The sequence below is a fragment of the Chaetodon trifascialis genome, chromosome 20 (genome assembly GCF_039877785.1).
Source record: "Chaetodon trifascialis isolate fChaTrf1 chromosome 20, fChaTrf1.hap1, whole genome shotgun sequence".
NCBI classification, from domain to species: Eukaryota; Metazoa; Chordata; class Actinopteri; order Chaetodontiformes; family Chaetodontidae; genus Chaetodon; species Chaetodon trifascialis.
This window is the reverse complement of record NC_092075.1, coordinates 9526205-9551076: the sequence shown is the minus strand read 5'-3', so window position 1 is coordinate 9551076 and position 24872 is coordinate 9526205. Positions and strand designations below refer to the sequence as shown.

Sequence of the window (24872 nt, the reverse complement as noted above, 5' to 3'; positions counted from 1 at the left end):
TAGTGAGAGGAAAATATCCGATTCAGCTAATGCTAAATGAAATTATTTGGTCATTTAAAGGTGCAACATTTAAGCTAACATTAGCATGACATTTTTGATGTTTTTGTAAGTTTACATCATTATTTAAGCGCATTTTGGTTGAGTGGCACGTCAGATGTTCAGCATACCTTTACACGTCAGTCAATATAGGTAATATGTTTGCTAGCTAAAATTGTTTTTGACAGTCGGTTCAGTTAGCTATATGTGCAACAGTTACACCTGGCAGTGAGAACAAATAATCCCTATGTGAGGACTAAAGCCACTTTGTAATTTAGTGATGTGTAACTACCCACCTCGTAAACACTAACATTATAACTATATTAGGTTAATCTATGAACAGCTGGTGCAGCCAGATCCTTGACAAGATGAAGTTTACTAAACTGAGAACAAATTGAGAGGTATCACAGTACACAATGCAAACAGCGTTGGTGTTAGCAAGTAGCAAAGGTGCCTTGTCTTTAAGTAAAAATCTATATTTCCTGCAGCAGCATGAATAAAACGTTCATCTTTATGATGTTGCTTTCATAGTATAAGTAAATTACAGCAGAATGCATAACTGTGGAGTCTGTCTGTGCACAAGTCTCTGCACTGTTCTGTCTGACAAACAGAGAGAACGTGAGCCAGAGAGGCAAAGGGAAATATTGTTTGTGTTTTTATTTTGTTTATATCTCCCTGCCTTTTATGGCCTGCACTCAAGCTTTGCCAGCACCAGAGAGGGTAAAAGAGAGGGAGAGAAAGAGAGTATTCTCAATTTCCTTCTAAAAAGAAAATTCATTTGCAGTTGCTAATGTAATGTCACCGTTGTGTTTACTGAGCGTGGATGATGTATAGGGGATGTTGCATTGAGTGAGACTGCTTAATGATGCATAGAATTAAGTCTGTGGCTTTCAGCTGAGCTCCCCTCTCTCTCTCTCTCTCTCTCTCTCTCTCTCTCTCTCTCCCACACACACACACACACACACACACACACACACACACACACACACACACACACACACACACACACTCTTCCTCTCTCCCCTTCTTTCTTTCACACGCACTCTCACTCTGACTCCCCATTCCCTTCCTCTTTCCTTCCCTCCCTTTTACCTCTCTCTTCGTTTAATCCCCACCCTCCTCTTCCTCCTCGCCGCCACCACACCAGCCTCTCTCCTTCTCCCTCAGATGCAGGCTGTCTTGGACTGTTGGCCACACGTTGCTCTGTGCTCTGTTGCCTAACTCCATCAATCACTGCGAAGGGAAGGAAGAGAGTGTGGAGGGGGGCGATAAAAAAGAATAGAAATAAGATATGGTTAGAAAAAAAATGAGCAGGACGAAAACACACATTGGGTGTCGGCGTCGTACAGGGTCGGTTTTAGAAACCTGGAGGGAAGAACACCTCTTACATTTAATGATCCACTGTGCACAATGGCAGTCCAAATACTGTAATTCCCTGAATACTGTGTGAATATATGGATGCAATTGTGTTATGACTATTTCTCTAGCAATGATTGTAAATGTGTTGGGGACCAGAGACAATGATGATAATGATGATGATTATGATGATGTGATTTTAGTGCTTATGCTAACGGTTATTACCTGAGTGAGATGACTACCTGAGTGGGGTGAGAACTGAGTGGGAGGATTGTCGCTGTGGATGGGTTGCAAGAGGATGAACTGCATTTTTAGATTACGAGGGAACTATATCCTTTAATTCAAACATCAGGGAGTGATGATTCAAATTACTGATGTGCTTGGTTTAAGTAAATGTTAATATTGCTTTCTCAGAAATGACTGTGGTTGATTCTGTGCTCACTCCTTTGTTTAACGAGCATTAAAAACCAAACAGCTTGTGATGAAGAACCTGCAGACTTGCATATTGGACACTGTGACAGTTAAAGCAATAAATGTGAGAGATTTCAGCTGAAATTTTAAATCTTTCAAAGAAGCTCAAAGAATTGCTTCAGTCATTTTCTTTATATCTTTAATCACTGTTACTAACTGACTGTGGAGGATTTAAAATGCCTGATTAAAAGCAAATCGAAACAAAGAAATAGAGTGAATACAAAACACATTGTAATATGTGTTTGCTTTTTATGGATGTGTTTACTGCATTTAACTAGATTTAAAAGCATTTGTTAAATGAATGTACAATGACCAGTTTTTGGACATCTCTGCGTTAATACTTTTATTTTGATTTTGGGCTGTTTTTCTCAGCTCTTTAGTTGCAACTGGGATCTTAATGTGGCATCAAACAATGATATTTTAGGCAATAATTTGCTGCCATCTTTCCCTTTTCTGTATCAATACAACAATGCTGCCATGCAAAAAAGCCAGGTCTAAAATATTTTTTCTTTTCTTTTCCAGTGTGGAGTGGAAGAAGTTCACTGTCCTGCACAGAGTCTTGACCTCAACCTCATCCAGCACCTCTGGGATGACCTCAAGTGCACCGATGCTCTTGTGCCTCAACAGAAAAAACATTGCCAGCTTTAGAAAAAAGGATGTCATGGCAGGACATCGTTTTGGAATGAGACATCCAACATATCACACACTGTATGGGTGTAACGTTCAGGTGTCCAAATTTTGATTAGGCCAATTGAGACTGGGATGAGACTTGTCCGCCCAGAGTTAGCCTGTTACAAACAGAAAACCATTTCAGCTGCCTGACACTGTTTTGTTTGTGTGTTGATTTTACAGTTTCTCTCTCACATCCTACTCCTTCATCTCACTCACTCCATTGCTCCGTTGTGATCCAGCTGTCCACCCCATTCATCATCCCGCCACTCTCCCCCGCACAGAATTATTATTTCTTTGATGTGTTACTAGTTGAAAACAAATCCATTTCTCTGGCCATCAATTTATCATTCGGAATGGGGGAGTCACACTTGAGTTGTAGGGGCAGCCACATTTTCCCAACTTGCACTGTGTATTTGTGTGTATGTGTCTGTGTGTGTGTGCTCGTGTTTGTGTACATACTGTACGTGGGAGTGTTTATCTAGTGCACGTGAAATGCATGTATGCTGTTTTGATCAGAGCTTCCTGTAAATGTGAGATGCGGGATGAGAGAAATCAGACATGAAATAGAAATGATAGGAGGAGGCAGAGGGAGGAGTAGTTTGGGAAAGTGAGTGAGGATGAGAGAAAGGAGTGTGTGCGTGTCTGTGCATGTGCGTGTGTGTGTGAGAGAGAGAGAGAGGGCTTCCCTCTTCCTCCACTCACCCTCCTTCACCTAACGTCTGTGATAATTTATCACTCCTCCTAGCTTGGCTGACAAACTATTTGCAGGAAAATGAGTTTTTCCGCCACGGATTTGTCCTCTGGGAATAGAAAGGGGAGCTGCTGTGTTTTTATTCCATCACGCACACACACACCTACAGATATACGGTTGTTGACGTACATGCACGCACACGCAAAACACACACTCGCACACACACATGGATTGAGGTCTCCAGTATTTATTGGGGGGAGGGGGAGGTGGTTAAGATAAATGAGGTAAATTAATAGAGTCACTGAGGGAAAAGATCTGCTTCCGCACCAGCAGATCTGCAACTGACACACAAGAGATGAGCACATACACCCCCACCCCTCCTCTCCCTCATTCACTCTCTCTATTCCTCCCTCCTTCACCTGCCAGGCCATCCCTCCCTCCCTCTCTCACTTCGCTCTCCAGTCCTCCTGATCCCTCATTTGCCCTCCCACAGATGACAAATGTAACACTCAGACAAACAGCGATCAGGGCCATACAGCATAATGTCAGCTTAGATCAACACCGGGACAAAAGCAAATATCACAGCATCAACACTGCATTACAAGCACTCTGCCTGTGCGCGTGCGTGTGTGTGTGCCGTTATTACGGCGGCTGGCCTGGGTCACTGGATCCCAATCTCTCTTTCAACCTCATCAGCCAAGCTATTGACAATGTGCTTGACAGAGAATTACACGATAGTAAAGGCCTAATTACATTGCTATTACCCCGAGCTGTCCATAATCGTCAAACACGACGCATCAGTGGGACATCACAGCAGTAAATCTGCAGGCGCTCTCTCTCTGTCGCTTTTAATGCCTGTTACCATCACGATGTTAACATTTCTTTCCAATTTATCGTCTGTTGACAGCGGAGACGGCCAAATATACTGAAGTCAGTCACACTCAAATTATATCAGTCTAATAAATATTAGATTAACTGTATGAAAATATATGGTTTGCAGGGGAGGCTGCATACCTTCCTCTACTCTTACCCCCTCTCTATGTGTAGTTTGATGGTAGAAAGTGTCCTTCAAAGCATGACAGAGAATACAACTGTGCTGCCAATACGCTGCTAAACCTCTCATATTAGCTGGTCACAGGATGTCTCGGTTTTTGCTTTAGCTTTGCTTTTGCTACCATGTGAAATGTTAACTATATGATACTTTACATAACCTTGCAAGCCTGCAACACATAATTATAATCATTGCATTATAAATGCAAATGTGCTCTTCAGCTTCAGATGTCACAAGCCAAAAGTAAACTGGAAATGGAAACTTTTTGCATGTGTGTTAAAGGGCCAGTTCGTTACATGTTACAACAAGACTAAGAGTCAACAGCCACTGTAGCACCTACATGTGATGTTATTAATCTGAGCGTGCTTTGAGCTAATTGCTAATAATAACATGCTAACATACTCCAAACCGTTCTCATTCCCTGGTTTTGTCACCTTTGTAAGGTGAATGCCATTAGTTTTGCAGACACTTTGTCATAATATCAAATAATAATTTTGACCTGATGATGCCACTCAATGAAAAATCAGGTGATCACCAATGTTGTTGCACTTCATCCTGAGGGGGACATGAATGGATGTACCAAATTTCAATAGTTGTTAAGACATTTTGCTTTTCACAAATGTCAACCACATGATGGCCCCGGAGGAAACGTCAAGGGATCATCAAAGTCATCGGGGTTCATCATCTGGGGACCATGAAAGCCTGTACAAAATGTAGCAGCAATTAGTGAAAGAGTTGTTGAGATATTTCAATCTGGTCAATCTCTAGTGGACCAACCGGCTGGCTGACTGGGACTACTTTCTACAGAGGAAAGTGCTGAGAGTCAAGGCCACTTCAGATTTGTCTTTGTAATTTGGCTCTTCAGTCAGTTTTAGACCGAGAGCTTTTCTAAAAAAAAAAAAAAATTAGAATCACAAAATCTTCTTGTGTAAAGTGGCACTTATGTGTCTTCGGTGTCTCTTTAACAAATTAATTGGAAGCTGAGAATAACAAGACACCAATCCAGAAGACGACACAACGTGTTTCGGCTCCCTCGCTGACATTCACTCAGCCTGCAAACAGAGTTGTGCTTTGATATTTTCTACATTACAGCCACATGCTGCTCTGAGGATAATGAGGCTCTTTTACTGTCCATTTGATTAACTCCGTGGCCTACAGTCTGCACTTGTAAGAGGAGCACCTGAGTTCCCATGAGGACACACATCCCTCAAAATACTGCAGCCAGTTGCCAACTTTGTGATGCCCGTCTCCACGGAGACCGACTCTGACTGACAGGCATGAAGACGACGTGCACTCCGATGGACCCCTCTGATCTTCAAAGTGCAATTACTAGTGTGTGTCGATGGGGGTGCATGTGTGTGTGTGTGTGTGTGTGTTACTGGCGTGTATTGGGCACACTGAAGTCATACATATAAATCGTTCAGCTAATGAATGCACGTTGTTGTCAGTTCTTACACTTTAACACTATTCTAGAAGCTAAGATAAAGTGAAGAGGAGGGTCAGTAACAGACCAACAGGAACAGAGGTTAAAAATTTGTGGCTGAACGACTGAAGACTATCTGACCACCAGTCCAAACTGCATGTGGGCTAAACACAGCTAAACACTGCTCACAGGCCAAGCCCCTCTGTTGCTAATGGCTATTACGGCCTGTATGCCATTGTAGGCCCCACAATAGCAATCACGCTGGGATTTTGTGTGGAGCTTGCTGGCAACACTTATTAGCCCCCCAAAAAAAACTTAAAGGGGGAGCAGTCAAGAGAAGAACAAGAAGATTTGGGGTCCCCGTCAGCAGGAGGGACGGGGGGTGGACAGGGTGTGGGGTCAGAGGGCAACACCAAAGCGGAAATGGGAGGCACAGGGGGAACAATGGACTGGGCTGCACCAAGACGGGCAAAGCTGGAGGGAGGGTGGACAGTGCACAAAACACAGGAAGATGAGGAGAAAAAGATGAGGGGACAGAATGGACGGGAGCCAAAACAGATGGTAAAGGCTGGTCGGAGAGAAAAGGGGCGGCACTGAAAGGATGAAGGGGGGCTGAAAAGCTATTGGCAGCAACTGCATCGTGACAGTAACAGAAGAGAAGTTCAGCACCTAAACATGAATCCCATATGGCAACAAACAGGCATCACTGGAGACCACTTGTATGCACATGTTTGCAGCTTTCTGCCAAAACAAAACTCCTCACAGCAACTGTATCTGTGCCATTATGGTGTCCCAGCTCCCATGGTGGCATACTGGGACACTTCTGTGGTTCTCAGAAAGACCAGCAGAATGTAGAATATTTTATTTAACCCACAAATATTTAAAAATTTTAATTATTTTCCAACTCCTCTTAACCGAGAACAGTGCGGAAAATCCACGTTTCAGCACTTGTGAGCTGGGGAAATTAGCGCCCTAATGGGATCATCAATAGTGAGGTGTTTCTCCAGCTATTACGACCTAATTATGTGGCTCATCTCGACTCGCTGACCACAAAGAGACATGCGCTCGCTCGGCTAGATTTATAAAAGTTGTCATTAAATGGCTGCTTTTTTTTCGTCGGGAAACATTCGTCTTGGCCGGGAGCGCGCAGGGGAGGCAGGAGGCGATGCATCTCCGCCAGCGGGAGCGCGCACCGCGAGTCACACCTCTGCGCAGTTTGAGAGAACGATGGCGGATGATTAAAGTGACTTTACGTACATCATACTCCATATGTGCTGTTCATCCTATTATCTCACTTGTTGGATTCCCTTAAGTGTTTTATTTTGACATAGAAAGTTTATCAAGGTTCCTGCAATAATGTCCCTGATAAAATATATTAAACATGCAAAATTTCCAACAGCCTTTAATTAAACTGAGGATATCCTTTTCATGACAGGTGACATGAAACTGTTGGATTTTAGAGACGTGTCTACCTCAGGCCTGTTTGCTTGCATTAAATAACTTCCAGGCGGTTTAAAAGTATCCCAGAAACAGTAAAATATTTGAGCATGTTTCCTTATCTCTGCAGTCGGAAGTGTTTGCTCTGACCTTTTTACCCTCACCTCTTGTTGCTCACCTGTCGCCGCAGGTTACGCTGCTTTTTTTTTTTTTTTTTGGCGGAGACACAAACTTTGCTCCGGGAAGTAAATCTGTAGATATACCCATCAACAAGACACACCCGCAAACAAGAAAGAAAGGAAATAAAGGCCTGCATATTTAATTCTGAGTATCCGCCTCACTTTGAGCGTTTAATTTATTGACTGTAACATCCAAAAGGAACGGCCGACTGAGGAAGCAACTCAAACTTTATTCTCGACAGTTTTCACCATTTTTATTGCATGAAAATGTAGAAATTTTTACAGTGTCAACGTTTGAAGAGAAACTCAGCAGCATATGCAAGAGGGGAAATGATGCTGGAGATTTGAGGACAGACTACACACAGAGAGAGAGCTGAAGGTGTCTTTCTCAGACATCACTCAGCTTTTGGGATATAGTTCATGTTGAGTTACACGACGACATCTCATGTCTGACAAGGGGTCAGTTTGGATAGTTGCGGAATTACAATCCCTATTTTGCGCTAAAACGAAGCATATTAAAGATACTGCGCTAGGCAAAATATATTTTAGGCTTTTTAGAATTTATGTTTGCGCATTTTCAACATCAACAAAGTATTTTATGGCAGCAGTTTTTCTTTGCATGCCACATCTCTCAGCAGCACAGGCCTGTAAAACATGCAGGCCTACATAAAGAAAACGTTTAAAAATCACCTGTTTACGAAAACAAGCAGCCTCGTGGGCAAGTTCATATTTACAGCAGAATTGCATGTATTTTTTTTTTATGAATTTTTTTCCATGTCATTTCCTGTTCTGCCAGGCCTGTAATATTTATCACACATTGTTGCGTTTGAAAATGAAGATTTGAAGTCAAGAATACTGATCATTTTAACGAAAACGTATCATTTGGAGTGTGTTTCTGCAGTCCAAACCGCAGTGAATCCACATGTGATCAACTCCTCGTTCCTCATTTTTCACTGCAGGTGTCAGTAGTGAATTGGTGGCATTTAAGATTTTTTTTCCTGCCTAAATAAGCTTAAATGATATTTGACAGCATCCTGTCAGTATGGCCCACGTGCAGACGGCTCGATATGAAGCTGGAAGAAAACATGAAGATGCTTCTAGTGGCATATTTTCTAAAATTCGGGCTTTTTGCGTTATGAGAGTCCGGATTTAGGGCGTGTTTGACTCCTGCCCCCTGGCAAAGTGGGCCCATATAATTAAGCGCTATTTTAATTCACTGTATCATGGTGATAGATACCAATCTGTGACTTTTAATCCCTTGTTAAACTCTCTGTAACCTCTCCTCTGCCACTTCTCCCTCCAGGCACTTGTCATCTTCTGGTCACTTCACGGAGGACTGTCTCTGTTTCCAGCTCATGTTATGATTCCCTTTAGTCTTTGGGGCAGTTGTATTTATTTAAAAACAGTCGCCCCATTGTCCTGCAGCGGCACTGATGCAGAGGCAGAGGAATGAAGGACTTCAGTCACAAACTGTCGAGATAAGGATTGGTCACCCACACCAGCACTTCGCTGCTATTTTCCTGTTGCAAACCTGCCGTGAAAACGGAATAAATCTGGATATAACTGTGAATGAATCCTCGTAGATCAACTGATTCTCCAAGCGGAATAATAAACTACACCTGAAATTCCCATTTTCTCTCACGAGGAGTGGATCAAAACCTTCAATAAAAGATAAACTCCATATGGCCGAAGAGCTAAACCTGCTGTCACATCAGACAGACGACTCGGTGCCATGGATGTGTGTCATTAGAGCTGTTGTGTTTGTTTTACAGGCTGGTGAGAAGAGCCTTAACAGCGGTTTCACTCAGGGGGATCCTGACACCATGGTGTGACATCAGGCGTACAGGAGCCCGCTTTCACGCGGGGCGCGCAGAGCCAAACCAAGAAGCTGCAGGTCGTTTGGATGCAAAGCCCACAGCACAGAATCCACTCTGCTGCAGAGACACACTCACTCCTTTTCAAATGCATTCAAAATAGCTGCAAAATATGGGGAAATGTAGCTCATTTTTACCCCTTTTACGCATCCCGTTGTTGCATATGCATGCTCTAAAGGAGTTTGTCTTTATCCTGTTTTTGTTCTTTTTTATATGGCTGATAAAGACAAAAAGCTCATCCCCCCTCGGAGATGAATTTCAGGGCAAAGTGAGCTGCAAAATGGCCCAAATAAAACGTGATCCATCGACTTTCATACCGTCATGTTTTAGGCCAGACTATAAGAGTTTCATCAGAGTCCAAATCAGTCTAATCTAAAAAGATTTTAGTCCCAGCTTTAGAAAAATAAACGCCTTTCTGGGCCACTCAAGTGCAGCTTGGCCCAAAGAAATCAGTAACCTGACCTGAGATTTAATTATTTCATGATTCAAGATGTTTTGGCTCATTTGAACAAAACACAGAGGAGGAGAAAATAGATTTGCTTACAACTAAATGCACGGATAAGAAATGATATATAGAGATTTGTAAGGAAATTACTCCTTCAATGAAACTTTCTGAATCACATTAATTTCTTTTAGAATTACTGGACTGTGCAGGACTAAATGTTTGCACCAAAAACCTGTTTCACATGGTCTCCTTCCATTTTTCTCTATTTCCCAACGCGTATCCTGCAACAAAGTTTGGACACATACACTTCAGGGTCAGTGATTCACCTTCCGTGCTAGGTTTCCGGTCTGTTCCTTAGCCAGGTGTGCGGTCTACCTGTCAGGGAGAAACTGTGACGGATTGAAGCAAATCGGGCACTAAATTGTGTGTGAACGCGGCTCGGACCGTCGGAATCGGCCTCACATGTCTTCACAGTATCTAATTAAAGCGGCGCTGTCGCTGGAGGTGAATGGAAACAAGCGTCTCCTTGACAAGCGTTTCCGTACAGTCACTCTGTGGCTGTAATGCCACCCAAACAGACTCGGTTATCCTTTTTTCCTTTTTTTCTTAAGTGTGTGTGGGGAGTGCTTGTGCCTATCTTTTCCATAAACCACACCTCCTCCTTCCTCTCCTCTCCTCCTCCTCCAATGGTTGCCGGGCTCCGTCCTGTGCGCAGCCCCGGTTGGATAAAACCTGGCCGAGTGCTGGCAGCGCACAGCACAACACAACACAACGCAGCAGCAGCCCCGGACGCGCACCGTGTTCACGCCTGCAGAGTCCCGTCAATTGGATAATATCACAATATCTGCGAGGGGACGTTTTGCATTTTGAGCTGCGTCGCTGAAAGGTAAGCTTTCGTGTCAGTTTCTCACCGAGATGCGGCGGTGCGATGTGAATATTAGTGATCCGCGGTCCTGACAGCACAGCGAGCTGGAAAACCAAACAGGAGACTTAAATCATCCAAGAACACTCTGCAAGACGCGGCTGGAGGCTTCATGTTCCTCTGCTTTGGTGATTCGCAGATATATGAGGCATAATAGTGCCAGCAGGTTGCTGTAATGAGGGTGTAAAGATGAGGTCCAGGTCCAGATGAGCAGAAAGTTTTTTGCAGGACGGTAATGATCATTCAGATCCGTGTGGGCACAAAGAGCTGAACAGTCGTGGTGAATCTTCAAGAGTGAATCGCTTTGTGTTGTGTTTTTATTTTCTCCGCTGCAGCTTGTTCATGGTCGTGGAAATGAATGATTGTGCTCCGGGCCCGAATGAGAGGCTCCTATTCACTGTAGATTTTATTTCCTCTCATCTGTTGTCGCTTAATTAAAGTCTAAAATAACAAGAAGTCAAAGAACAAATCTTTTAATGCGAATAATGTTGCAACCAAATCATTACTTCAAATGCAACCTGCGCAAGTGTGGACAGCTAATAACAGTGTAATACGAGCTAAGATGAATTGACCTGTATGGTAAAACAGCAAAGCGAGCAAAACTAGGATGTTAAAATGATTTTTAAAAGTCACTTTTTCACTGCTGTTGGAAAATAAACTAGAAATATCTGAAGAGAGCTCAATGCGAAAATCCGACAGGAAATCAGGAGAAAATTAAGAGTCACTGTTAGAGGAATAATTAAAAACAGTTAAGAAGGAGCAACAATTACGCTTCAAAATCCTGGAAATGTCACAAAGTTACTTTGTTAGCAGTGCTGCCTTTTATGTCCCAGTGCAGAGCAATAATGATTGATTAATTATAGAGAATTAGATTTTTTTTTTTTTTTTTTTTTTTTTTGAATTCTAATAATTATACAGTTTATTACATTTTTTCCTGACAATTAAGAAGTTAAATAATTTTATCTCACATGCAAATATGATTATACCCAGCTGCTTTAACTTTTGTATGAAGTTTTGAAAATAGGTTTTTGGACATTTTGTTCATCCTAAATTAAAATTGACAAAAAAAAAAATAACCCACAAAACTTTAAATTGAGTTTAATGTTTAAATTAAGATTTGTGCTGCGTTATCAAATACGTGTAAGTGTCAGTGACGTTAATCCACACACAAACGTCCAAAGACAAAAGCTGATTAAACCTGGAAATGCAAAGTGAAAATGTTATTAAACCAACATTTCACCTGAACCTATGTCACCAATCATCACATCTAACAGCGTGTGACAGTGTGACAGTCTGCTAATTATCTGCTTAATTTTAAAGTGTCCACCCAGCAGGACATGACAGCTCCACAGTGAAATTAATCATTTTACTCTGACTCTTTTCCACCTGTGTCCTGCAAAACTTTTCAGAAAACAAGCATCATTTTATTCCAACAATTATAATCTGTGCTCTGATGAAGACGCTGCCACGGTCTTATTTTACACAATATATCACATAATGTTTGTGCTCTTATGCCTGTGAAGTTTAAGTGTGCAGCAGCTGAGCAGATGGAGTGTGTGCACAGGGTTTACATGTGGACTAAAACAACTGCAGCTCCCACATTTACAACAGATTTACTGTCTTTTAGTCAGCAGTTGAGATCCTTGTAATTTTGCACATCTCTTAACTTCATCTGTGCTGCTTCTTCTGTATTTTAAAATTCATTTCCATTTAAAAAATCAGCCACTCTTTAAGACAAGTCCTTTAAATTAAGTCCGCTCATGATATTTTGGATGATATTTTCATTGGAAAGATTAAATAATCAGTATTTTAAACACGGTCCTGCAGGGTGACTCTTTCTCCCTAAAGTTTTTCCTCTTACATCAAATCTACTTTACATCATAACACATAAATTACTCCTTGACTCGTCTCTTTAATTCCAAAGATAAAATACAATTTCTGCTTCTAATAATTACAAAGTGATTAATGAGAGCAGTCATTCCTCATTAGAAAGTCATGAATGAAGGCAAATTTTATGTAGACCATGAGCAGCCATCTGGGTTCACAGGGGAAAAAGATCTTTCATGTTTTGCTGATTAAACTGTAATATTTCTATATAATACACATACACAGGCCTGCTGTATGTAGTCTTAAAGTTAAATGGTCTGCTTTGCTGTCCACAGCCAGACAGAAAGACAGACAGCTGATTTGAAGACAATACTCAGAGACACACAGAAAGCCACTGCGAACACCAGCTGAGTATTTGTTCTGTACCAGCTCAGAGGCGTCACATATGACAAGCGGCCAGTTTCATAAAGCACTGTTCTCCTGCAGCGTGCGGTCGACGGTGTGCTCAGGAGCACACTCATGCCAGACGAGGCAGGACGGGGAGTAAAAACACTTTAACTGGGACAGCGTGGAGGAGGACAGCATCGTATTCAGCTGCTGGAGCAAGGACCAAAATCTCAGGGATATGTCCAGCAACACTGGAAGAGGTAAATACACAACACAAGCTGGCCCCTCAGGCCCCTCTGCTGCTGCTGCTGCTGCTGCTGCTGCTGCTGCTGCTGCTGCTGCTGCTGCTGCTGCTGCTGCTGCTGCTGCTGCTGGCTGAAAAGTTCAGCTCAACACATTTGGCATTTCCTGTCATTAACAGGATGTGAAATTAAAAGTCTATATTTTTAGACTCCCAAGTTTCACCTTTTATTTCCCATTATGGAGCTTGAAGTTTGAAAAAATAATAACTTGGTATTCATAAGCAGCAGACAAACATTTAATACATGGTTTATAACACCCACACATAATGTAGCTGGAAGCTGATATAAGTGTTTAATAATATATTATTAATATAAATTACAACATAGTAAAAGCAGTTGTGATATCAGACATCAGAAGTTATAAGTTGCTGACAAATGCTGTACATTAAAATTTCTTTATATCTGCTCACAACTACATTAAAGTGTGCTATAAACTACTTCTTAGCCGAGATGTTTGCACACTGCTGTAAATGCAGGGCATCAGCTCGTTCCAGCTCCTTATATGTTTTCATGTAAATATTCAAACTCATGTCTCAGTGTTTGCTCTGACTGCGCCATCATCATCTTATATCCAGAGGTTGGCCTCACATATTCAGTCTCTGCCAACTTTGGGATCTCCATTAGAATTGAACATAAAGTTCTGCAGACTTGAACAATGTTTGGCTGCACGTCAGTCGACTTTAAAGGCAGATCTGTCTCAAATACTGGTTTGGGGACATTGTTGGACAATGTGCAGGCCTACAGGATGCTACAGGACTGCTCATTGTGATTCTTGGAAGAGTGAGTTGTTATTTCCCTCAGGAAATGTGGGATATTAAGAAAGTTAATTGGATGGTACTTAAAGCTGTCAAATATAAATTTAGAACAATCCTCCCCTGGTCAGAGACACGTAAGCTGGGTCAATCATGGAGCAGCAGGAGGCTAACTGCTTGTTTCTATCTATCTATCTATCTATCTATCTATCTATCTATCTATCTATCTATCTATCTATCTATCTATCTATCTATCTATCTATCTATCTATCTGTTTTCTTAATTAATTCACGCTTTGTTTTCGATGTGCACGCGGTGTCTGTGCGCGTGCGCGCGCTCGCCGCCCCCCGGGTCTGCTCCGCTTTAATATCCTGCAGGTTGATGAAGCTTGGCGGGGAGATTTTTTTCCACACTCCGCTGGCAGCGTTAATAGAGGCTCCCTCCCTCCCTCCCTCCCTCCCTCCTCTGCTCCCTCCCTCACCTCCCTCGGCCTCGTCCGGCTGTTTGATGTGGAAATGAAAGCTGGGAAAAGGCTGAGAAAGAGAGGGGTCTCAATGGGTTAAATTAAAAGCAATGGTGTTCTTGAGAGTCACCACCGTGCAGTCTATAGCGGAGATAGCGGAGGCGCAGCCAGCGCTTTTGTCTGTCGGTGTTTACCGGCAAAAAAGAAAAAAAAAAAGACAGTCTTTCATGCTTTGGTGGCTTATTTTGCAGGAGCAGCCGCAGGTCATTGCATTTAGATCAATGCACGTGCAATATATTACAGCTGTTATACATTCCTCTTTATGAAAATCAAACGTATCGACAGTGTCAGTGGTTTTTACTATTCGCAATATTTTCAGCATGTGTGCAAAACAGTAAAATCCAACAGACATGATATGTCACAGCAATAAGAAATTATCAGCATCATATGCTTCATATGCATTGAAATCTAATTAATAAAATGTGTCTAAAATGTATTTGCAGCATACTGTAGGATGCCAGAGTAACTGTAAAAAGCATATTTACAATACATGTGCATAAATAAAAATGAGAACTGTACCATCATTTTGTTATATATATTCCTATAAATTAATAATGCTAATTATAATATTAAGAATGATTAATATTTTTCATAGAAAAGGATGAAAAATGTACATAAAAAGACAGATGCAAGATAAATAATGCAAAATGTTTCTGTTGTGATTCCATGTATTTTTTCAGAATTTAAATTAGAAACTCTTAACATTTGTTTCTATATATGAAAGAGAGGACCGTTTACTAAATGACATGTATCCCTGTAATGTCCAAATAATAACAGTCACCTTCACTGAAGCCCACTGAGACTCATGTTACAAATTAGTGCATATAAATGAGAACTGTGAGAATAAGCCTGCAGGTGTTATTCATAACGAGGCGATTAGCCTGTAAGTAATCAATCTTCAATTTAATGTATGAGCTTTGCTGTTAGGTTAAATTGATTTGGGGCATAATACAACAATCTGATAGTTGAATATTTTTTCAGTGTGATTTCAGGTTCAAAACATGTTAACTATTTGGTGTCATCGTGTGCAATAATAGAGAGAGCAAAAACAGACTTCAGCTAAAGTCAACTTTCCTCTCTAAATCTGGCCTTTTAAAACAAATGTAGATAAATCAAGTCTGAAACATGAACGTCACACGCTTTTCTATTACTCACGACCTTCTTGTTTGTTTCCTCTCACTGCTTTCATCGCCTGCCGTGTCCTCGACTTTTGTAATGTAAAACTTCATTACACTCCTGACAACAATTCATCAGTATGAGCTGTCAGTTTTCAGGGACGACGTAATATTCTGTTCAGGAATAAGAAATGACTTTCTTCTCCGTACTTTAGTTGCTGTTTTTGATCCCTGAGGCCACAACACACAACACTGTAATTTCTCTAAACTTTTATGCTTTTTGTTTTTTTCTCACAGCTTCTTTTTCATTATCACCTGCAACATTAAAGGAGTTAATGACTTAAACGTGCCTTTTGTATAGACAGAAACTCCATGCTTGTATGAATGTGCGCATGTTCAGTATGTTGTTTGGTGTGTGTGTTTCCATTTTCAGTAAATTTGGAGGTAATTTTTACCACAGTGATGATTTTTGGGCATCAAAATTGGACTTTATAAACTGGTTTAGTTTCACAAATATTTCTGTCTTCATTTTCTGTCTTCGCAGTGTGTGTGTGTGTGTGTGCGTGTGTGTGTGTGTGTGTGTGTGTGTGTGTGTGTGTCCAGGTATGTGTGCCTTTTACCACTTGCAACGTTGGCATGTCTAAGGTCTCAGGTTCCATGACATTTATGAGTGTTCATCCCCCCTCCTCCCCCAGGCCATGGGGGTCTTAACCAACTAGGTGGAATGTTTGTTAATGGACGCCCGCTTCCGGAAGTGATCCGGCAACGCATTGTGGACATGGCCCATCAGGGGGTTCGGCCCTGTGACATCTCCCGGCAGCTCCGAGTCAGCCACGGCTGCGTCAGCAAGATCCTGGGACGGTAAGCAACAAGCACCTTACTCAACGTCCTGTTACTGTGAACCTGTTCTTTGACCCTCACGAAAGTCTGTTTACTTATCCGGGACACTTTGGTGACTGTTTTGTCTCCCAGCTGAGCCTTAAACTTGCTTCACTCCTTTATACACAATCGACCCTAACACCTTCCTCCTGTTCCATCTTTCTTCCAGTTACTACGAGACGGGCAGCATCAAGCCTGGCGTGATCGGCGGGTCCAAGCCCAAGGTGGCCACCCCAAAGGTTGTGGACAAGATCGCAGAGTACAAGAGGCAGAATCCCACCATGTTCGCCTGGGAGATCAGAGACAGACTGCTGGCAGAGGGAGTGTGTGATGGCGACACAGTGCCCAGCGTGAGCTCCATTAACAGGTGACAAACTGAATTACCAATGAAACTGGGTTAAAGGTGCAAATATGCTGTTGCAGCTCAGGGGCAAATACCTGACTTCTTGTTAGTTAAACGATTGAGTGCATATTCCTCTGCGTCTCCTTTCAACATTGATATGCTGTCATCATGCCAGTGCTTAACCCACCAAACGATTACAAAGAGTGTTACATGTAAAATTTATGTTCTTGTTTCAGAATAATTCGAACAAAGGTCCAGCAGCCGTTCAACCTCCCTCTGGATGGAAAAGGCCTGAGTCCAGGACAAACCTTAAGTAAGTCTTGCTCACTTGCCCAATGGAGTCTGTATCACCGTCCATACCACCGAGCATTATCACGTGACGGTGAAGGATTAAGGTTAAAGATTAATGAACGTGCTCATTGTTGTGTAGGATTAAGCTTGTGACCTTGTGAGAGATGTTTAGTATCATTTCCGCTCTGTCTTTGTGTCTCCCTCTCAGTCCCCAGTTCGGCAGTCACCCCTCCCGAGTCTCCGCAGTCGGACTCTTTGGGCTCCACCTACTCCATCAGTGGCTTGTTGGGCATTCCCCAACCCAGCGCCGAGGGCAAGAGGAGCCACGATGACAGTAAGAATTAGATCAAGTGTCAGAGACACCGAGAAGCCCATCAGACGTGTAGTTTTCTGCTAGCACTGGAGCAAAAAAACTGAAGTTTTTCAAGTTAATGTTTAGGTTGTGGCTAGAACAGAATAAACAGAATGACACCTTTCTCTCCACACTCACATTATGCTTGAATAGATGTTAGCATGAGTGTAAATTTTGTAATGAAATAGTTTGATTTTTGAGGATGTTTTGTGGGGATGGAAGCTTTGAAACAACATGGTTTGCAGTGTCACCACACACTTTTCCCCTGTCGTCTGCTTCCTCCTCAGGTGATCAGGAGAGTTGTCGGCACAGCGTGGACTCTCAGGGCAGCGGCGGCGTCCCGAGGAAACAGATGAGGCTGGATCACTTCGCCGCCGCCGCCACACAACATCTGGACTGTGGGTTTGATCGACACCACTATCCCCCAGACTCCTTCGGCTCGGCTTCCAGCAGCAAGACAGAGCAGGTAACACATTTTATGTTCAACATGCAACACTTTTTCTTTTTCAGATATTTTTCTCCACAATTCAGAACCGTTAGTTGAAGAAACAGAATTCTACCTTTCGTTATTGACTTGCACACATGCACATTTGCTCCCTTTCAGACATATTCACACTTTACTCCAATAGCTAATCCCTGCTCATCATCCCCAGACTTTGTACCCGCTGTCGCTCATCAATGGCAGCCTAGACGAGACCAAGACCAGCCTCTCAACATCCAGCTCCGCCATTGGACGGAATCTGACGGCGTCCCAGAGCTACGCCATGGTGACTGGTGAGACTCTTAATGTTGGACGATGCCCTTTGACCCGCATGCTGGTGCTTAGCACACACAGCAGTGCATCAGTGCCCTGCATCCACTCACTCTTTCATTTATTTTTGACATTTCATTCATTTTTTGAGTTGTCAGTTCTGCTCATGATCACCATTTGCTTTCATTTTCTCACCTGCCTACCCACCGGCCATCACCACCTCAGACCCCCTACAGCCCGTGCCGCTGTGTCTAAAACAGGAAATGTCCCCGGAAGTGACCAGCACGAGCCCCTCCCCAAACATGGCGGCATCCAACCTGGCGTTCCTGGAGCTGCAGGCGCTGCAGAAGCCCCTTTCTGTCAGCAGCAGCTGCAGCAACTCCAACCTCCTCCCCAACACCTTCAACTCATTCTCCCATAATGCACCAGTGTACGGGCAGTTCAGCAGTCAGCCTATCATCTCAGGTAACACAGGCATCCATCTCATTCGTGTTCACACTCTCATATGTGCTGTGCAGCCTCTTGCATGGGGCAGCTAATGTAAGGCTGCAGCTAAAGTTCATATTCATTGCTGATGAATCTGCCCTTTATTTGATGCATTTTTCCATAAAAGTTTGGTCTATGAATTGTTAGGAAAAAGTGGAAACGTGCTGAACCCCTCCTCAAACACCTTGTCAGTCTAGACCAGTGAATTTTTCAAGTTTTTCCTTTAAAATATAACTTGAATGATTAACGGTTAAAACTGTTGCGATTAGTGTTCTGACGATCAACTAATTCTGTTTTTTCTGTCGTTGAAACTAACTTTAAACTAGAACATCTTGTAGCTGGAACAACAATAAGGTAGTTACTTTGTAACTTCCATCTTGATGTTAAAGGTGTGTGTTTTGGTGTGTGTTTTTAGGGCGTGACATGGTGAGCTCCACCCTGCCAGGCTACCCACCTCACATCCCCTCCCCTGCCCAGACGGGGTACGCCTCCTCTGCCATCACGGGCATGGTCGCAGGTACGTTTTTAGCTTGTTTTAAGCCACAATTTGGCGTGTGGAGAATTTGGTAGAAAATAAAAAGGAAATGGCCAATGGAGTCTAGCAGGTAAAACGAAAGAGAGGGGAGGGCGATGACGGCAGGAGCAGGAGGAGTAAAGGCAAAAGGGATGGAGGCTTGTAGATTAACAGGAAGACAGGCTGAGTCAATGAGTAGTCTTGCCAGGGTGGTGAACTGTGTTGTGTGTGTGTGTGTGTGTGTGTGTGTGTGTGTGCGGGTGCACATGGGCCCAGGGGGTACAGGGAGCAGGCTGGGGGTTCCGCCCTGCTGCCCACACTCCCCCACCCAGACACCTCTGACCACACATCGCCATGGGAACCAGGGGGCCCAGGAGGGAGACGCAGGGTGGGCGGAGGGGGTTTAAAGTCTGGATATCACCAAAGAGGAGGAGGTCTTTGTCGTGTGTGTGCATGTACGATTGTGTGTCTGTGTGTGTGTGTCTACGACAGGATGCCTACATACGACCAGAGAGTGTGTGTGTGTGCGTGCACTTGTGCTTGCTACACAGTGAGGACCCGTATGTAACAAACAAAGTGAGGACATTTTTGGAAAGTGAGGACATTTTGGGCGTTCCTCACAATTTCAAAGGGCCGGTTGAGTGTTAAGACTTGGTTTTAAGGGTTAGGTTAGAGTTAGGTTTAGGTTAGGTAATGGTTAAGGTTAAGGTAAGGGGCGAGGGGATGCATCATGTCAATAAGAGTCCTCGTAAGGATGGAAGTACAAGGTTTTGTGTGTGTGTGTGTGTGTGTGTGTGTGTGTGTGTGTGTGTGTGTGTGTGTGTGTGTGTGTGTGTGTGTGATGTGCCTTTTTTATTTGAAGTCTGCCCTCCGAAGCGCGAAATGAGAGGGTCTGATTTATTATTTTTCTGGTGGGCTCGCTGTGAGGAAGCGTTGCTACACAATTACTGAGTGAAAGGAGGGGGGTTAGGACAGGAGGAGGAGGAGGTGGGGAGCTCAGGGATTCATTCCAGCCAACATAATTACCAATTAGATATTGGAATGTTAAAAAAAGAGAAAAGAAAGAAAGAGGAGTGCCAGAGAGGCTACAGCAGGAAGTGCAGGACACAGAGGAGGAGGAGGAGGAGGAGGGCATCTCAGAGGGCAGAGGCTGAACGATGCGAGGGGGCCGAGCGCTGAGGACAGAGGCTAGCTGCATGCACGCACCAGTGGGCCGAGGGATTTTACCCTCAGCCATCCACCTGCACCACAGATTAATGGTTTACAGGCTGCACTAACTGTTGGTGAATTATGAGCTCAGGCTGAGCAGATGCTGGCACACACACAAACAACGGCGCTCTATAGCTCCCGGCAACGTCTTAGCTCTGCCTTTTAATAAAGAATGTTTTCTGTGTCATATCGATGCGTCTTATCTGGGTGTGAGTGCTTCATGAAGTTTCTTCTAATTTCTCGCAGCAGGCACAGAGTACTCGGGTCAGACCTACAGCCATTCGCCCTACACCTCTTACAGTGACGCGTGGAGGTTCACCAACTCCAGCATACTGGGTGAGTAAGGACACACCGCCCTGCGCTGCTGCTTTTTGTTTGCTGCACTTTGAATATATTTACTTTTACGACACAGCAGCTGTGACCTCCACAATAGAAGACAAATTATGAAGATGTTGAAATGGTTTTCAGGAGTATCTGCGTATGACTCACTCGCCAACATTTCCCCGTGACGAGAATTTAAATGAATGACTGCAGGGAAACACATAACTACGAAGCTCACAGCAAGACTTTGTGCTCTGCATTACTTCAATTATTTATTTATTTTTCACTTATTTAAGCTTTGTTTAATCAGGAAAGTCTCATTAAAAGATGGAACCCTCTCTTGCAGCATAATAAGCTGCAGACAAAATCATATAAAATCAGACAGAAGAGGATTAAGACACTGAAAAAGGCTCAAATGAACAAATAAGGGAGATGATCAACAAAGGAGTTATTCACCAAATGTACAGTAAAATGCATCTATAAATTTTAATAATATTTTACAGACTATTCCAGGAAATATGAGGCCATTATTTCTCACATCTGTCCATACATCAGTATACATACATTTATTAATTTGGTGACATATGAGGCACAGTCCAAGCAGTAGATCATGGACAACGCTTCAAGAATAAGTGTCACAACTATCATTTCATGTCCCACTTGACACCGGAGACAGACAGCAGATATTTTGTCTTGTAGTCTGAGGCAATGATTGCATGATCAATGCTTTATATCATCAACAGAGATGTAGTGATGCAACTAAAAACTGGGTTTCAAAATCATGTTTCTGGTTAAACCAGAGGTGGTACATCAGCCTGTTTTTGCTCTGATAATGTAAACTACTGACTTCAGACTGGAGTTTCAGCCTAGAGGCTCATTTTCAGAGGTACAGAGGCATGTCAGGCATGCTTTTGGAGGATATCTCCTCCAGTGGATCTGGATAGAAAAGGAAAGTCCTGCATTTCTCTCATCCTCTTCTTTATTACTCACAAGTCATGTGAGGGGTTAAGGCTCAATCCACTCGCAGGACAAACAGTCCAAGCTGCAAAGACTTTCAGCTCAACCATCTGCTGCAAAACCTCAGATAAGATGGATAAAGAAAGTCTGATCCACCACCTTTCCCCTGCTAAAGGCCCTCCATCTGTGTCTCCCCCCGCAGGTTCACCCTATTACTACAGCTCGGCCTCCCGCACCGCTCCACCGTCTGCAGCCGCCTACGACCACCTCTAGTCCCCGCTGCATGAGGCAGACCGGATGCAGAAGGTCCTGATTCGACCCGGACCGAGACTGAGGAGAGCTTCACATCAGCTGGCACATCTGATCAAGGACCAAGGCATGAAAGTCAAACCTGGATGTGAACTTTAGACTCTGCTGATGAATCAGCACCACTTCTTTTTTTTACATCCTACCACACCTACTGATGTTATTTATTTGTCATTACTGATACCATCGCCCTGAGTAACTCTGACTCATGCACGTTTACACATTGCTAACACTGTAATCCTCCCAGGGCCTGTTTCCGGACACTCAGCCAGCCATCTCACATCAAGGTGCATATTTTCAGTATACGGAGCTCTCGAACGCTGTTTTTGGCCAAAGACTTTCTTTCTCGCACATCTGCAACTTGACACCACTGATCCAGTGACTACAGATATGCAACTCCTTTATACTGAACTATGCCTGCTTTTGTTTACAATGCTTTTTATCCTGTCATCACAAATGAATCCCTTGTCCTGATCTTTGTCTGCTTGCAAATTGTTTTTGTGACTCATTTTTGCTGTAAATTCAGATTTTAAGAGCCTCCCTGTAGTGAAAATAGACTAAAAGGTGACACATTAAATCACAATTACAACAAAATGCCCACATATGCCCCTCAAAGACAATTCATGTATTTGTCTAGCAATATGTACATATTGTAAATGATGAATTACTTATGGGGAAGTGATGCAATTGTACTCATTGAACGACTGATGAGGGAGGGGGACGATGGCGATTTGGCTACTAAAACCAACAAGGCTTGAAATACATTTTTTTTGCGTCAGATAAATTTAGTTTGTTGTCATGCTAATGTTCTGATGTTTGGTAAGAACTGTGACTATTTTTTCTTATACTGTTATTAATATTATTGCAGATGTAAATAATGAATTTCTAAAGAATTATTTTAATTAAAGCATGACAAATTTACAGCTGTTCTTACTGTTGTCTTTTTAAAGGATGCTTCTGATTTTACAAACTGTTACATGATAATAAACAAATTATGTATTCTATTAAAAAAAAATCCCCGGATAGGTAAGCTACTAATGTTTGATGTTTCTGAGTGTTTAAAGTCGCACGTTGTCTCACACGGCAGCTGTTTTCAAGACTTAGCATTTGATCTGAAACGTCCTCTTATATTTTTAGTATGATAATTATAATTATTGTCATTATTACTATAATTTGTAGTAAAAGCACAGTATTTACACGTCTTACAAAGTCAGATGCATTTCCTGAAATGCTGCATATTTTTTTTGTAACTCTCAGCATTTTAAAAGGACGAAAGCAATGATCCTGCAAACACGCGCATCTGTTTAATTCCTTTTTTTATTTTCTGCATCATGTAGTTTTATTTGCAATTATTTCGTCCCTCTTTGCGGCTTCATAATTGCAGCGCGTTAACGATGCCACGGTTCGGCGGTGCCGCGGCCCACCTGGTGCCGCCGCGTGGGACGGCGCGAGGATGATGGAGGAGAGGGAGGCCGCGCGCTCCGCGTCAAACTCGGTGTGCAGGCGCGCGCTCAGACAGTGATATTGTAACTCTAGTAGTGATACCTGTAAGCAGTGCAGTAATGATGCGGTGTATTATCAGAAGTGACTTCAGACTTTTATTTTAGAGTTAAAATGGAATAAAACTACATGAAAATAACGATGACAATGAATGTACAGAGAGAAAAAAACAGCACAAAACGGTTTAAATAATATAAGTTTACCAGTAAGCACGTGGTTTTAAAATATGAATATAATCATAATATATCCAAAAAAAACAACAACAAAAACTCCATCATTGCATGCAATCTTTGTCAGCCAGTGAAGTTGCCCAGTTGTGATGAAATTGTAGCTGTGTTAATACCTGTGATATGTGTATTATCAGTGTAGATAAACTTATATAAAACCTATTTAAATGGGGGGGGGGGGGGGGGGGGGGGATACAGATATATTACAGTTTTTGAGTACAAAGTATATATTTACTTTTATTATCTATTTTGCTTTTGTAACTTTTGTTACTCTTTTACTTTTCCATTTTGGATTGGCTGAAAGACTCATTTTTGCATCATAGGTTTTGATTTTGTATATTTTTAAATTAGACTATATCTACAAACTTATGGATTTCCAGCAGTGGTGGAGGAGATATGTGTGCTTGAAGTTCTGTTTCAGAGCTGGGTTTTACCTTCTTCTGTCTCATTAGACCACTGCAACCTCTGCAGTCATTTTCAGTTCACAAACTTCTGAGTGGTTCATGGCCTAATTCATCATTGAGGAAACCCTCAAACCTGATTATATAGCTCTTGAGTCAGACGGTATGAAGGCTTTGTCTGACTTCTGAGACAACCACTTAAAATCCTCAATATCAATTCAGTCAGAGCAATATCTGTCTGCTGATGAAGATCAGCCCTGACGTCTCTCTGTTTACAGTATGCACTCCTCTTTCTCCCTGTCTCTCCAAGCCTTCACTCCCCTCACATTTCACCATTTTCCTGACTCACCTCTTTACATCCCTCTCTTTGTATCCCTCTCCTGCAGCCGCACTACTGTACACAGCGCGTACCGCCCTGTAAACTTTAAACAATAGCTGCACTTCATCCCATTGTTGTCCAAGTGGCCTGGCCCACTCCAGACAGCCCATCAACTGACTGGACACTCATTCTTTCCAGTTCCCTGCTCAGGCATGCAGAAACACACACACATCCATATACACTCATACATACAGAGGAGCTTTCAAGTCAGGGTGCTTCACAGGGACGAAGCAAACCTTTTCGCTGAACCCAATTCCAAACTCCTCCGCCAGTTGACGGCCGGCCAGAGAAGTAATGGCAGCAAACGTTAAACATTAACAGTCTCAGTGCCAAAAAACAAAACATTATAGTGCTACACACAAGCCAGAGCAGAAATAACTCCTCTCTGTCTCTCTCTGGGCCTATTAGCGAGGAGGTTTCGGGCCACAGTGCTTCTGGTCTGGTAATGAGCCCGGCAGCACAATACAGGCACCGGGCCGGAACAGCTGAGGCC

The 24872-nt window shown here is 42.8% G+C and overlaps 1 protein-coding gene across 3 annotated transcripts; it reads left to right on the top strand.

Annotated features, from left to right (window-relative positions):
* The first annotated feature begins 13009 nt into the window (after nt 1-13009).
* On the top strand, nt 13010-21900 carry pax8 (paired box 8). Of its 3 annotated transcripts, none has more exons than XM_070988871.1 (11): nt 13010-13031; nt 16159-16324; nt 16512-16709; nt 16922-16998; nt 17185-17310; nt 17616-17794; nt 17982-18102; nt 18305-18544; nt 18981-19082; nt 20538-20624; nt 21769-21900. In XM_070988871.1, the coding sequence occupies exons 1-11, from the start codon at nt 13010-13012 to the stop codon at nt 21837-21839; spliced, it is 1389 nt and encodes a 462-aa protein (XP_070844972.1). In that variant the 3' UTR covers nt 21840-21900. The 3 variants fall into 3 exon arrangements, with proteins under 3 accessions (XP_070844972.1, XP_070844971.1, XP_070844970.1); XM_070988870.1 differs by having other exon boundaries at nt 20535-20624; XM_070988869.1 differs by having other exon boundaries at nt 18305-18553; nt 20535-20624.
* Nucleotides 21901-24872: the final 2972 nt, after the last annotated feature.

Coding starts and splice junctions, on each gene's coding strand:
- pax8 (XM_070988869.1), top strand. CDS start 13,010: ATGTCCAGCAACACTGGAAGAG. Junction 17,311..17,615: donor CAAGAGGAGCCACGATGACA/GTAAGAATTAGA, acceptor CTTCCTCCTCAG/GTGATCAGGAGAGTTGTCGG. Junction 18,103..18,304: donor GAGCTACGCCATGGTGACTG/GTGAGACTCTTA, acceptor TCACCACCTCAG/ACCCCCTACAGCCCGTGCCG.